Raw genomic sequence first — 16,255 nt, 5'->3', positions numbered from 1 at the left:
CTGGTGCAAAATATTGTATGCCAGGAGTCAGGACGACTAGGCTGTGCCCAGGTCTCCGGAACCTGCGATGACGCTCAGCTCCATCAGCCCTCCATCTGCGCCTTCGGATCCACCAGCTCTGTCTCCATCGGTCAGCCCCCAGATGTTGGCAGCCACACTCGCATCTACACTCGCTCCCTCGATTCCACCTTGTGTTGTCAGCACTGGGATGCTCTGGGTCTGTGCCATGTGCCAAACACCTGCAGTAATACAAATATACTATAAACATACTTGTATTTCAAGTGCATTTTTAATTCATTTAATAGTATGTTTTGTTTTGTTTTTCACCAAAGTATATATGCTGCTGTCCTTTTTTAGTGTACTTTATGAATATTTGTAATATACACAACAATATATAATACATTAGTTTTCTAGATATCAAAGTGTGTACATGTGTATATACTGTAAAAAGCTTTATAATATACTAGTAGTGTAATGCTAATGCATTTCCAATGAGCTGAAATACAATTGAAATGTACTTGAAGTACATTAAAACGATGCTTCAAATATACTCTAACTGTAGTTCATGAAGTATTAAAAGGACATTTTAAATGTATTTTAAGAAATACACTTAAATTGAACTAAATATACTTAAAGTGGTTCCAATTTAACACAATTTCAATATATTAAATATATTACAAATAGATTAAAATCAAACTTAAACATATCTTGAAATACACTTAATATACTTAGTTGTTTCAAAATAATACATTTAATATGCACTTAGTATAGTATAATTTAAATATAGTAAGTATGTCTGAAAAAGCACAATTTAAATATATTTCTTTTTCACCTGGGAAGAGCTACCCGTTCCCGAAACATCAGGGCCCCCGCTGCAGCCGGACCACCCCCCAAGCTGCCTCTCGTAAGCTGCCAGTCACCCCGTTCAGTTCTGGGTGCAGCCGGCGATGTGTTTGCTGTAAACTCTGGGCCCGTTCAAGCGCCCAAACAGCGATCCGCTGCTATAGCGGGAAAAATAAAACACAAACAATTTCAAAGAGAGAGCAAACTTCCTCTTCCATTTCTCATGAGTACCAGGTTCCCTTGCAGCGACCGGGCACTCGAACAATTCAACCCCTGTCCTCCCGGGCCGAGGCGTGGCACGCCATCCCCGGGGTATCAGAATGGGTTATGGGGATAATAAAGCGAGGTTACTCACTCAAATCCGCTCGAAGACCCCCGCGCTTCAGCAGAGTGGTACCCACTTCGGCCGAAGTGAGGAATTTGCTGGAAAAAGGAGCCATAGAAGTGGTTTCCCCGCCCCAGAGCGAGTCAGGCTTCTACAGCCGTTACTTCCTCGTCCCTTCGGCCTGTCCCTGGCTCCACGCACTTTTACGAAGTGCATGGATGCGGCTCTCTCCCCCCTGAGACAGGCGGGAATCCACATTGTCAACTACCTCGACAACTGGCTCGTCCTAGCCCAGTCAAGGGAGGAGTCACTATCTCACCTAGCCCTTCTGGTTCCCAGCCAGCGAGTCTCGTTCCTGGGTTCAGTGTTCGACTCGGCTCAGATGGAAGCGAAGGTCACAGCAGAGCGTGCCCTGAGTATACGGCAGCTCGTGGCTTCCTTCAAAGCTGGCGCCTCTCACCCCTTCAAAAGGTTTCAGAAAATGCTAGGCTGCAGCATCTCCAGTACTACGGTTGGACCTGCTGAGAATGCGCCCCCTCCAACACTGGCTGAAACCACGGGTTCCATCCTACGCGTGGCGTCATGGACGCCTAATTATCAGGGTAGATCAGGCCTGTGTAACGGCCCTGGCCTCATAGATGAACATTCAATGGATGGAACAGGGAGTTCCCCTGGGAATGGTCTACAGGAGGAAGGTGGTTTCGACGGATGCTTCCAACACAGGTTGGGGAACTCTGTGCAAAGGGAAACTGACGTTCGGCCTCTGGTTGATAGCGGAAAGCAATTTGCACATCAACTGCCTCGAAATGATGGCGGTATGGCGGGCCTGTCAAACCTTCCTACCAGACCTCAAAGGACACCATGTCTTAGTTCATTCAGACAGCATGACGGTGGTGTCCTACATAAATCACCAGGGGGGGCTATCCTCGAAGCGGCTCCTTGTATTAGTAGAGCGCCTCTTGGAATTGCCACAGCTAAACCTACGTTCGCTGAGAGCTATTGAACCGAGGAGCAGATATGTTGTCACGAAGCAAGGTCCCCGCAGAGGAGTGGATGCTTCATCCGCAGACAATTCAACAAATTTGGGAAGTCTTCGGCATGGCCTATTCCCCTGAGGCGAGATCTCCTCTCCCAGGCGAACAGGACTATATGGCACCCCAGGCCAGGGCTGTGGGCCTTGCACCTGTGGACGCTCGACGGGAGCCTATTAGCCTAACAGAGTGTGTATTGAACACCCTCTGTCAGAGAGCTTGCTTGTGTTCTCTCTGCCCCCTTGGGTGCTGAGGCTGCGCAAGTCTGTTGGAACGATCACTTGGCTGGGTGAGGCCTTCACGAGGCTAGCCTGTTCAGCCTGGAGGAGTTTATTGTTCTTGTTTCTTGGGCCCTGAGGTGCTTAGGACAAGAATTATCTTGGTCGTTCCTCTGCCATGGCATGGCGTGATTGTACTGCAGACGCAGTACGAGTGTAGTATCGAACGTACTCGGTTACAAACGTAACCTCGGTTCCCTGAGATACGGGAATGAGTACTGCGTTGCTAGCCGTGCCATGCAGCTGCACGACTCAGTCATCGCTTCAGTCAAAGTAACCCGAATCCTATGGCGAAGCAGGCACTTATATAGCCAGATGACTCCGCCCATTCTGGCGGGCTTGGCGGGCTTCGCTGCCGTAGGTTTGTGCAGCACCGCTGCCGAGCCATTGGTTCGTTTTTTAAACATACTGCACGAACCAATGGCCATGCAGTTTCACTGCGTGATTGAAAAAGGCTTCAGTTCAGGAGAAAAAATTACTTTTTACCCATAGCGTCTAGCAGACGCAGTACTCGTTCCCGTGATTTTCAATCACGATTTTCACTGCACAAGACGTTAACTGATGGACTGGAGTTACTTTTAACTTTCAAACTTTCAAATTTTCATTTTTGGCTGACCTATTCCTTTAAATTTCATTCTGTGGCTTTAGACATCTAGAAATATATTGCACAGGTAGTATGGGATACTTTATTAAGCTTCTATGGTGCTTTTCGCCCTTTTTGGAACTTGGCAGGTTGCGGTTCCCATTTACTTGCATTGTATGGAAAAGAGCAACTCAAATATTCTTCTAAACCATTACTTTTATGATCCAAAAAAAAAAAATCATACGGGTTTGGAAAGACACGAGGATGAGGCATGATGACAGATTTTTCATTTAGGGTCAACTATCACTTTCACCCTTAATCACATAATTGCACTGCTACAAAAGCTGATGTGTACATTCATGTCTTTCAAATTCTCTAAATCTTTTCTCCGTGGAACACTAAAGGAGTTCAAGCTGTTCTTCTCCATACAATAAAAGTGAATGGTGCTTTTTCACAGCTTTTTTTCCACAGACATGATGACAGATTTTTCATTTAGGGTCAACTATCACTTTCACCCTTAATAACATAATTGCACTGCTACAAAAGCTGATGTGTACATGTGTGATGGAATACAGCAGCATTAGAACATCTTTATAATAGTCTAAATAATTTGAATCATTAAATTGCAAAGCAATGCAGTGTATCAACACCACACTGTTGCAGCACATATCTCTGGAATGAAAGCCAAAGGACTTGATTATGTCTTCCTGAGGCTTAAATGTGGCTTCCATTGAGTTGATCTCCATGGCAACGCTACTAGTGCCATATTTCTTAATGGATACCATGGGCTCCACTGATTCAGACTGCAGGCAGCACGGTTTCTCACCAAGGGGGAAGCATTCAAAACGGTTTCCCTCTGCAGCTATTAGATGTGTGCATGCAAACACACTATTACCCAAACAAACTGACAGGTTATGGATTTTAAAACCTCATAAGAGGCTCTTCTGGTTTTGTAGAAAATATATTGTTGTGTTGGCCTGAGTACAATGATTGACTGTAAAAATAAAACTGCATCAAAAGGAATGACAAACACCTGTAGAGCTATTACACAGTGGGAATTGCCACAGAATTGTCATGCATTGTTTTTGCTCATGAATAAATTGCAACAGATAAATGAATGAATAAATACATTATCAAACAGTAAATGCTGCAGATAGTTCAGTCAAGTTAAGATGTCAAAAAGCAAATCTTCATGAAGTTTCATCTGAGCAGGTGACCGGATCAGCCAATAATAGCGCATATAACACTCTCGGATATTGGCTGCTACTGAGTAATGGTGTCTATGCCTTAAACCCCCCATGGATTCATATTGATAAAACCAATAGCTTGGAAACATGCTCTTCTGTGCATTTTGATTGGATGAAAAATTGCAATGTGAATCACAAGGGAAACAATGATAACAAGCACAAAATAAACAGGTATGATAACAAAATCTTCTGATATCTTGGTTCTGAAGTCAGAACAAGTCTAAACCAGAAATACAGAATTTTATTGCCTTGCATTAATTAATAAATAAATAAAGAGTTCATGCCGACCATATTAGGCAACTGTAGTTACACATATCATATTGCTGAGTTTCCTCAAGTTTGTCAGTTTTGTGAACAATTTGATAGTGCCATCATTAGTTCAACATCTGTTCATTGTCTTCATCATTTCCCTTTTCATTTCTGACAGCTGCATGGAGTTTTAGAAGGTGAAGTATGTAAAATAAACCACTTACTTTTTATGGGTTTCGTATCTGCCAGTGGCTCCAAGACTCTGCAAAATTAAGTAAACAAAACTTTAAACAGAAGACTTTAAACATTATTTATATTAACATTAATTATAAATTAACCTTGATTATAAGATTAATTATAAATTGATCAGTATGCTATTCGAAAACTTACTCAAAGGTTCAAAACTTTTTTTTGTTTAAAAACTTGTTATATAAATAGTTTTGTTCAAAAACGGTCACTTTTATGCTTTTGCTTAGAAAGTAAATAATATGTTACGTAATTATGAACTTTTCCAAACTAATACTAGATTGTATAAGTACTGAATAAGTCAAATAAATACTAGATTGTATAAGAACTGAATAAGTCAAATAAGTACTGAATAAGTCAAATAAAGGCAACATGACAAAAATGCATGAAACTAAAGTGCCTGAATTACTAGTCTAGAATTCCACAGCAGACACACCGATGCGTAAAACAGATGTGTAAATGTGGCCCCTCGTTGCTTACGTAAGGTGAGTTAATGATATTAACACTCTCTACTACTACAATGCCAAACAAAAAAATTAAATTTTCTAATTACACCGTAATCAGCGCAGACACCATAGCACTTCTGTTACCAGAAACTCTCTTGCTTGGGAATGGCACTCTCACTGTTGTCATAGCAACTTCCGAGAATATGTTTTGAAAATTACCTTTCCTGTAGATGTGCATATCCTTTCATCTGACATCTAATGCCATGTACAAGTGCTGAAAACTGTCCACATCGATCAGCTACCAATGCATGAAACTCACCCGAAGTAAAATGTATCATAAGTATTATTCTGGGTGAAGTACACAAAAATTGATTTGTACATACTTGACCTGTTACAGCATTCAATGCTTTGTTCTTTATGTGGTCTTTGTTATTTTATGCAATTATAAACACAGCAGAAATGTTTTTTGCAGGATTCAAGGGAGGCAAAAAATACAAATATGAAAAGCAAAAATGTATAAAATGTGAAAAATTTAATAGAGAACAATGAGAATGCAATGGAACGAGATATAAACCACTTATTTTTAGTCCAACAGTGACAATGGCAGATTACAGGGAGGCAGTGTCTGTCTCTTGACTCCCATGACGTTTACAAGAAAAAATAAATTTCATAATGTCTTGTAAACCTGATCCTCATGTGGTCAGGTTTACAGCTGAAATGTACATATACTCAGCACATGCTGTATGTATGTATACATATATATATATATATATATACACACACATATTCATATACATGTAAATAAATGGACTAATTGTCACCACGCCATTTGGTCACGACTGAATCTTAAAATAGCTGAATCATGAAATTATCTGTGAGTAAGCCGGTTTTAAGTTTGTTTAAAATAGAGGTGCTTTTTCATTTATGCTACCATCGTGACACCTGTGATTTTGATGATTAAAGGTGTGAAAAAAGGTGCACAGAAGGACTACAATAGTACTAATAATAGTAGATGAAAAACAGAATAAAAGCCACACAAAATGCTTTTACTGCATTACTACTATTGATTGTACTGTATTATTTTTCGAGCAACATAAAAATGCTAAATCTTAAAAAGTTTTAATCTGACTAATATTTTTATTTCAGTAGTTTTTAATAAATAGCATGCAAATATACTCCTAAAAATAAAGGTTTTAAAAGGGAGTTTTTGCAATGATGCCATAGAAGAACAATTTTTGGTTCCCCAAAGAACCTTTCAGTTCTTAAAAATTTCAGTTTTTCTTTTTTAATAAATCTGCAAAAATGTCAACAATTCTGTGTTTTTCTGTCAATATGGGGTGCTGTGTGTACATTAATGAGGAAAAAAAATGAACTTAAATCAAATGGCCAAATGGCTGCAATATAACAAAGAGTGAAAAATTTAAGGGGGTCTGAATACTTTCCGTACCCACTGTATATATATATATATATATATATATATATCTTGGAGTACACTGTAAAGAACCTACAAAGAACCTTTTGTTTAATGGAAAGTTTTCATGAATGTTTAAGGTTCTTCATGGAAATATTAATGCCAATAAAGAACCTTTTTAAGAGTATATAATCATTCAAACTATTGGCTGTTTGTTGAAAGTTTAAGGTAAATGGTGTTCAATACCCGGAAATGGTGTCAAAGTAAAAAACTGAAAATAAATGCTCTCAAACACAGAGAGGAGAAGTTGCTTCCTCATTTCAAAAGTCCAGTCACACACCACTCATACATTGCTACCCTCTGTTTTAACTGCATGATTTGTTCAAGGAAACCAACACTTAAAAAGTTCATTCAAAGTTAATTCTCATGAAAGGGGCCCTTAATTAGCTTTAATATGAAACGGAAGCAGGAACGCAAGGCAATCAGCCTTTTTAAATAACCAAACAAAAGAAATGAGAAATTAAGAAATAATTATCTGTAGACCTGTAAAGGCTTTGCAAAGCAATATCTCATGTGCTTGTGCCACTGGATGTTGAAAATACTCCTTAAATCAATATCTGCACAAAAATAACATCACTATATATCATACTGATATAAAACAAAAAGAAAATACTACACTGTCCACTCCAGACAGTTCTTCTGGTTGAAATTGACAAAAGGCTCAATAGACATGAACCTCTTTCTCCTGAACAAAGTAAAGAAAAACATATTTTCGCATACTGAAAGAACACGTCTTACAGTATATGATGTGACTCACTGAGATGTTCACAACAAGCTGAATCAATTTCCATTGATGATGACACATTTGCCACAGTGTGTGGTACACAATGTTCTATTCCAAACCCAGCAGTATCTGTGACTGAAGTCATGCTTCCTAACAAAGCTCATAGCGTGAAGAGTCGTGAATATATCCAAGAGGGACTGAGTCCCCATAAATGCTGCTTATCTGCTCGCATAGCATTTTGATGAGATCAGCTGGAGATGAATGACAATGATCATTAAGAGCGCAATTGTGTGAAACAAACTGACAACCAATTCCCCAACATTCCCATAAACTACTCTTTCTGGCAGGTTAGATGTTTCACACATAATGTAAATGCTGAATATCTGATATAAGGTGTATACACAAAATCATACAAAACTTGGCTAGAAAGAATGAGACTAACCACTTGGGAGAAATTCTCAATATTGCACCTGTAAGTCCCACCTTTTTTACAGTGCTGTTGTTACTTGCAGTTTTGTTACTTGAAATAGAATAAATTGTAGCTGAAATAAAATATTTAAAAAAAACTTTCTAATGTTAATTTATTTTAATTTGATGTAGTAAAATAAAACTTAAATAAAAATGATAAAAAATTATATAGACATATTAAAAAAAATACAAAAACAAATTAAAATGACAAAAACACCCAACGCTACCAAAAATGTAACTAAAATTAAAAGGATATATATATACACTAATTCAAAATCTTAATAAAAACTATAATAGCATCTCCATGATACTACAATAACACTTGACAAAAGTCAAATTTTGATATATAAAGTCGCAAATATAAGAACTATGATAAATAAACTTAATTGCAACTGTGAAATATAAAATCGCAAATGTGAGATCTAAGGTCACAATTATGACAAATAAAGTGTAAAGTGCATGACACTGAAACAAACTGATTTTGAAACAAATGTGCAATTACAAGAAATGAAGTCAGTTACTTTATGGAGTCAGTTTACTTGCCATAACGTGACTTTTGTCATACTCAGCAAGGCCATGTTTTTGACTTCCAGATCAAACACAATCCAGCAGAAAAGAGAGAGCAATCTTGAACCGTGTGAAAATGTGAACACAGCAAAATGTCTGAGAGCAGCAAATGCCAGCCGACCAGCACTTTGAGCTTAGCAGCTTTGAGATTTCTAATCGAGAGAATTGCTATCGACAGCTTGTTGATTTTGGTGAAATGTCACACTCAGGAAGCTCTATCGGGAACACAACACAGGGCTGCTCTTGTGTGCGCCTGTTTTTTAATGTCAGTGGACCTTCTGGGCTAATACAACAGTTCAGGGGCGACAGCTGTCAATCTGTGGGAGTTAAAGGAGCCTGGAAGGGCTGTAATTGCTTTAAAACACGAACACGAACAGAGACCAAGACAATGGAATGATACGGTCTTTCTGGCTGTGATGCAGAACAGTCACCGAAGGAACACTGCTCTACTAAAAGATTGTTCATCTTATGACTTGTCCCATGACTCTGACAGGTCTGAAGATTAAACATAACGTTAAATCAAACAGCACGAACAGAGTTCATTCATTCATATAATGTGTTAAAGTAAGGCATCAAGCTATAAACCAGGTGTCTGAAAGCTCATACTAAAACTAACACCTCCACACAGCAGAAAAACGGGTCGCAGCTGTGCATACGGTGGACAGATAAATTCTGGGAGCAAACACTCTCACATCAGAATCTAACACACTGGCAGACAGGAAACGGAAGCATTCACCATCCCAAAATATCTGCTTGGATGGACAGACATCTGGTCTTGTGAGCTTACAAGTGAAGACTAACAGATAGATGGCTTTTACCATTTCCCTTCATAAACATGTCAAATAAAAACCACAGCAATTCTCCTTTTCACAGTGCCGAACAATCCTGCTTCTGCCACGGCAGCATGTACTAAATCTCTCTCCACTGCTGCATCACAATTGACTTTCACATGAGCATCAATAATGTGTTAGCCATCGATGGGGAAGATAATCCAAAACTGTGGCTACAAGTTACTTAAGCTAGAGTAAAGCTACTGTTTTGAAATAGTTTGCTAGACTATAAGCTAATATTGAATGTATGAAGTGTTCTAGTTAAAGTAGCAAATATATATACACACACATATATGAAGAGTTTGGTTCCAAAACGCTATAAATCCATTTTGATTCATTTGAGTAAAAATGTGGTTTCTTTACCAAGAAATATATATATATATATATTTATATAGGTCGGGCCGAGGATGCCATATTGTCCCGTTCGCTTGAGAGAGGAGATCCCATCTCAGCGGAACGGGCCAAGGGGCCGCTACCAACAGCTGAGTTAGCTCTGATAGCCACAGCTGGTTCATCCAAGGGGGGCCACCAGGAGAACCTTGTGTTTTTGTTCCTTTACTCGCCTGATTTCGTGTGGGATCAGGGCGATCGGGGAAAAGCATAAAGAAGGAGGTTGGGCCAATCGTGGGCCAATGCTTCCTTGGTCTTTGAGAAATAAATTGGGCAGTGAGAATTGTCTTCTGAGGCGAAGAGGTCTACCTCGGCCTCACCGAAGATCTTCCAGATCTTCCAGATCCTCTGAGCCGTCTGCGGATGGAGCGTCCACTCCCCTGAGGGGACATTGCTTCTTGATAACATTTCCACTCCTTGGTTCAATTTGCCCGGTATATGCGCTGCTCTCAGCGAGCGCAGGTTGAGTTGAGCCCATTCCAGGAGGTGCTCTACCAGAGCAAAGAGAGGCTTCGAGGAGAGGCCTCCCTGCCGATTTATGTAGGACACCACAGACATGTTGTCCGATCGGATTAGCACATGGTGCCCCTTTAGGACTGGCAGGAAGAACTGACAGGCTCGACATACTGCTAGCATTTCCAAGCAGTTGATGTGGAAGCCTTTTTTCGCTTTCGACCAGTGGCTGAAAGTCGGTATGCCCTAGCACAGCGCCCCCCAACCTGAGTTGGACGAGTCGTGACAACTGTCCTTCTGCAAAACCATCCCCATGGCCACGCCCTGTTCCATCTAGCGGGAGTTCTTCCAGAGGGCCAGGGCTGTTACACAGGCCTGACTCACCCTGATCTGCAGGCGTCCGTTTCAACCAGCGCTGAAGGGGGCGCAAATGAAGCAGACCCAACTGTAGCGCTGGCGATGCTGCCGCCATGAGGCCCAGCATCCTCTGAAACGTTTTTAGAGGGCGAGTGGTACCAATCTCGAAGGAGGTCGCCAGCCTCCGTATGGCCAGAGCCCGTTCCGGCGCGACTACAGCTCTCATCTGGGCTGAGTCGAAAATTGTTCCCAGGAATGATATTCGCTGGCTGGGGAACAACGTGCTCTTGGCAAAATTGACCCTGAGTCCCAGGCACTCCAGATGGCTGAGGAGGAGGGTTCTGTGTGATATTAATTCTGCCTCCGTCTGGGCCAGACCGAGCCAGTCATCGAGGTAGTTGAGAATGCGGCTTCTCATCGGTCTCAGAGGGGAGAGAGCCGTGTCCATGCACTTCGTAAAAAGTGCGGGGTGCCAGGTGACAGCCCGAAGGGAAGGACCATGTATTGATAAGCCACTCCCTCGAAAGCGAATCTCAAGAATCGCCTGTGACGGGGGGCTATCTGGATGTGAAAGTAAGCATCCTTCAGGTCCAGAGAAAATAACCAATCTCCTGAGCGAATTTGGGTAAGGATCTGTATCAGTGTAGTCATCCTGAACAACCTTTTCATGGGGGCGTGATTCAGGCATCTGAGATCGAGGATGGGCCAGAGGCCACCATCTTTTTTAGAGAAGAGGAAGTAACTGCTGTAGAAGCCTGACTCACTCTGAGCTGGACAAACCGTTTCTACAGCTAATTTTGCCAGCAGATTCATCACCGTGAGCGTCCTTGCTTTGCACCAAGGTGGGGACCACGCCGCTGAAGCGCGGGGGACTTCGAGCGAATTGGAGGGGGAAAAGCATAAAGAAGGAGGTTGGGCCAATCGTGGGCCAATGCTTCCTTGGTCTTTGAGAAATAAATTGGGCAGTGAGAATTGTCTTCTGAGGCGAAGAGGTCTACCTCGGCCTCACCGAAGATCTTCCAGATCTTCCAGATCCTCTGAGCCGTCTGCGGATGGAGCGTCCACTCCCCTGAGGGGACATTGCTTCTTGATAACATTTCCACTCCTTGGTTCAATTTGCCCGGTATATGCGCTGCTCTCAGCGAGCGCAGGTTGAGTTGAGCCCATTCCAGGAGGTGCTCTACCAGAGCAAAGAGAGGCTTCGAGGAGAGGCCTCCCTGCCGATTTATGTAGGACACCACAGACATGTTGTCCGATCGGATTAGCACATGGTGCCCCTTTAGGACTGGCAGGAAGAACTGACAGGCTCGACATACTGCTAGCATTTCCAAGCAGTTGATGTGGAAGCCTTTTTTCGCTTTCGACCAGTGGCTGAAAGTCGGTATGCCCTAGCACAGCGCCCCCCAACCTGAGTTGGACGAGTCGTGACAACTGTCCTTCTGCAAAACCATCCCCATGGCCACGCCCTGTTCCATCTAGCGGGAGTTCTTCCAGAGGGCCAGGGCTGTTACACAGGCCTGACTCACCCTGATCTGCAGGCGTCCGTTTCAACCAGCGCTGAAGGGGGCGCAAATGAAGCAGACCCAACTGTAGCGCTGGCGATGCTGCCGCCATGAGGCCCAGCATCCTCTGAAACGTTTTTAGAGGGCGAGTGGTACCAATCTCGAAGGAGGTCGCCAGCCTCCGTATGGCCAGAGCCCGTTCCGGCGCGACTACAGCTCTCATCTGGGCTGAGTCGAAAATTGTTCCCAGGAATGATATTCGCTGGCTGGGGAACAACGTGCTCTTGGCAAAATTGACCCTGAGTCCCAGGCACTCCAGATGGCTGAGGAGGAGGGTTCTGTGTGATATTAATTCTGCCTCCGTCTGGGCCAGAACGAGCCAGTCATCGAGGTAGTTGAGAATGCGGCTTCTCATCGGTCTCAGAGGGGAGAGAGCCGTGTCCATGCACTTCATAAAAGTGCGGGGGGGGGGGGGGGGGGGGGGGGGCAGAAAGTATGCATTCTTCAGGTCCAGCGAAAAGAACCAGTCTCCTGAGTGAATTTGCGCAAGGATCTGTTTTAGTGTAGTCATCCTGAACGACCTTTTCATGAGGGCGTGATTCGGGTGTCTGAGATCGAGGATGGGCCGGAGGCCACCATCCTTTTTGGAGATGAGGAAGTAGCGGCTGTAGAATCCTGACTCGCTCTGAGCTGGGGGAACTGTTTCTACCGACTCCTATCGCCAGCAAATCCATCACCTCTGAGCGCAGGACATGTGCATCTTTGCTCTAAACTGAGGAGGGAACCACACAGCTGAATTGCGGGGTATTCGAGTGAATTGCAGTGAATAACCTCGTTTTATTGGCTCCAACACCCAATTTGGCACTACAGGGATGGCCTGCCAGGCCTCAGCCCGTGTGACAAGAAGTTGGATTAATTTAAATTTTCAAATTGGATTAATTAATTATATTTGATTTCTACAGCGACTATTCTATTTCTACATTTTTTTTGCACATCATTCTCTTTCTATGAAACCTGTAAACCGCATTCTCTGGTTCTAGAGCAACACCAACTTTATAGAGGTTTGTCGAAGCATTGCAAATATTTAGCATTTACTAGAATTCAATGAAATGGCTTTCCCAACTAATTTTTTCGCAGCTTGGAGGGAACATTTATATATAATTTATAAATTACTTTTTAATTAAAAGTAAAAAAGCACCTTATTTGTTTAAAGTGTTTGCTAACCAAATGTTATTGCACTTTTGTTCATATAGCAGTACTTTTAAATGACAAACGTGCACAATACACTACTTTAAATTCATTGATGAATTTTGTGCATAACAATGCAATTAATCGCGATTAATCGCAGAAAATCATGCGATTAATAATGATAAAAAATTGTAATCATTGCCCAGCACTAATAAAAACACACAGACATACACACACATATATAATTTTTGTTATAGAATTATTGATACCCTACCTTTCAAAAGTTTGGGTTCAGTTAGATTCTATTACTTTGTTTTAAATAAATTAATACTTCTATTAATCAAGAAATATGTAAATTGTTCAAAAGTGACAGTTAAGACATTTATAATGTTACAAAAGATTTCTATCTCAAATAAATGCTGTTCTTTTTAACTTCGTTCATCAAATAATGTTAACGTTTTTTTATGGAAATAAAAAAAACTTGTCAATTCCCAAAATATTAAGCAGCACAATAGTTTTCAACATTAATATATATATATATATATATATATATATATATGTCAATTCCCAAAATATTAAGCAGCACAATAGTTTTCAACATTAATATATATATATATATATATATATATATATATATATATATATAAATGTTTTTTCAGCACCAAATCGGAATATTAGACTGATTTCTGAAGGACCATGTGACACTGAAGATTGGAGGAATGGCTGCTGAAATTCAGCTTTACCATCACATGAATAAATTACATTTTAAAATATATTCAAATAAAGTATAATAAATAAATAAAATATATATTTATTAATATAAAATACATTAAGACATTTTAAATTGTTATAATATTTCAAAATATTAGTCTTTTTATTGTATGTTTGGTCAAATAAATACAAATCTTGTTAAGCATAAAAGACACTTCTTTCAAAAGCTTTTAAAAAAATCTAACTTAGCAGTACTTTTGAACAGTAGTGTATGAAAAAACTTTTACTAAATTTTAAACCACTCAATTATCAGTCCAATTATATATGCTAAATGCATAAATGTACTATTTGTATGGAAAAGTATCCTGTTACTGGAAAGCTACACTGTTTTGGGTTTACTATGTAAGAAAAAGTAACCTACTTTAAGTTAGTCCCTCCACTGGTGTTAACTAACTATTAGTGATGCCACTGTACAGAGCAAGTCAAAATTGTCCCCAAACAAATCCTAAATCAGCCAAGAAGAAATGCAATGCTGCTGGATTATTTAGGCAGAATTGTTTGTGTTGTAGCATTCCTCATTTGCAAGTCGATTTGGATCAAATCTTTCGCTACATGAATAAATGTAAATGTTTTTCGTGACACTTTTAGAAAAAAAATAACTCAATACAGATCAAGGAACCGAATACTGTTCTAGCACGCTAATTGGACAAATTAGTTAGCGTGAGCGTAGTTATGATTGCAGCCCATGAGGAAGCCGGAGGTGTATGACCTCAAATTACTGTAATCAATAATTCACTTTGACTCATTTATATACAGCTCAGTCAAGATGAACAGTGGATGGCAGGGTATTTAAATGATAATTACTTAGCAGCCGGAGGATCATTATGGATGCCTGGTTTATCTAATCTACCCTCTGAACTCCGCGAAGAGTCTTCTGCTTCTTGACCCCGCTCATACCAGCTTAAAGGATCATTCTCGGCTGAAACCGAAGTCTGTTTTCAGCTCTGGATGTAATGAATGAAGCGAACAGCTTGAACTGAACTCAAATAACCTCTTTCTGTAGATTAGGCTAGGCAAGCTCAGAGCTGACAGCCAAGACAGTCAAGGGCTTCTAGAACTTCTCACTTCACTGTGCTAATTTGAACAAGGCCTTTATTTTTCTATTTGTCAGTAGAGTAAACTGTAGCATGGTTGTTAAACCTCTCCCAGGCCCAATTAGGGGAGCAATGCTAGCATTCATAGCCCAGATCTCGCTTCTGGTCTGGGAGGAAGAGGGGGCTGTGGTGATGCCCCTGGCAGCCCGGTCTTGGCAGCTCCCAGCTCTTGTGGCAGCAATATTAAGTGACTGCTGAAATTCATGGCCTGCGCAACCATTTTATATGTCTAGGTGACAACCAGCTTTCATATGGTGCAGGCGTTCAGTAACACATTAGCAAATTGTGCCGTTTCATTATTCATTGGGGTGCTGTCGTGTAGGAAAACACCGGCCTAGTGTGAAAAACATGAGCGTTCCCTTTATGATGGATTAGTGGCAATTCTTGGGTTATCAGACTGAAGCTTCAATAATTGGAGCATATTTTGCAACAAGCTGTTACGCAAGTGTGAAATCAAGTGATGAAATATGGCAGAAAGAAATCGTAAAGGGGTCATATGATTAAATTTTTCCTTTCTCTTTGGAGTGTTACAAGCTCTTGGTGTATAAAGAAGATCTGTAAAGTTGCAAAGACTAAAGTCTCAACTCCAAAGAGATATTCTTTATAAAAGTTAAGAGTCAGCCACGCCTACCTAAAACGCTCGTTCTAACACGCCCCCACATGTCTACGTCACTATGTGGGAAGATTTGCATAACGCCGCCCAAATGTTCACGCAAAGAAAGAAGGTGTAACTTTTATTTTCGCTGTAGTATTGTTGCCACCGCCGCCATGTCGTGAAGGCACTGTGTGATTCGTTGTGAAAGCGAAACTACTTTGTTTGGCCTTCCAAAAGAGGACGATATCCGCTTCATCATGCCTGGAGCTGATCCATGCTGGTCGCTGAGGAAATACAACAACTTTGCGCTGTGGATCGCCGGATCGGCTTTCACTGTGGACGAAGCGGAGTCCAGCCCGGGGTCGTCACATGTTGTTGCCGCAAGCCCTCTGGACGCTCCTTCATCGAATCCGCCGACTGCGCCGTTCTCAAGCCTGCCGCCTCTGCTCACTCTAGCCCTCTGGCCGTTCCTCACTCTAGCCCCCAGCCTCTGCTCACTCTAGGCCGCCGTGTGTGACGCTGTGTTTCGTTGTGAAAGCGAAACTACTTTGTTTGGCCTTCCAAAAATGGACACGACTAGAAATCAGTGGTTAATGT

At 41.3% G+C, this 16,255-nt stretch overlaps 1 protein-coding gene across 1 annotated transcript in view; it reads right to left on the bottom strand.

Annotated features, from left to right (window-relative positions):
• The window catches only part of ankfn1a (ankyrin repeat and fibronectin type III domain containing 1a), a 116,386-nt gene that overhangs the window by 59,229 nt on the left and 40,902 nt on the right, over positions 1–16,255 (bottom strand). The window contains exon 7 of the mRNA XM_016267261.1: positions 4,781–4,818. Coding sequence (XP_016122747.1) covers positions 4,781–4,818 — 38 coding nt within the window. The remainder of the gene's footprint in view (positions 1–4,780; positions 4,819–16,255) is intronic.

The sequence above is a fragment of the Sinocyclocheilus grahami genome, unplaced genomic scaffold (assembly GCF_001515645.1).
Source record: "Sinocyclocheilus grahami isolate Dianchi unplaced genomic scaffold, SAMN03320097.WGS_v1.1 scaffold36.1, whole genome shotgun sequence".
NCBI classification, from domain to species: Eukaryota; Metazoa; Chordata; class Actinopteri; order Cypriniformes; family Cyprinidae; genus Sinocyclocheilus; species Sinocyclocheilus grahami.
The sequence above is the reverse complement of the archived record's forward strand: the minus strand, read 5'-3'. Positions and strand labels throughout refer to the sequence as shown.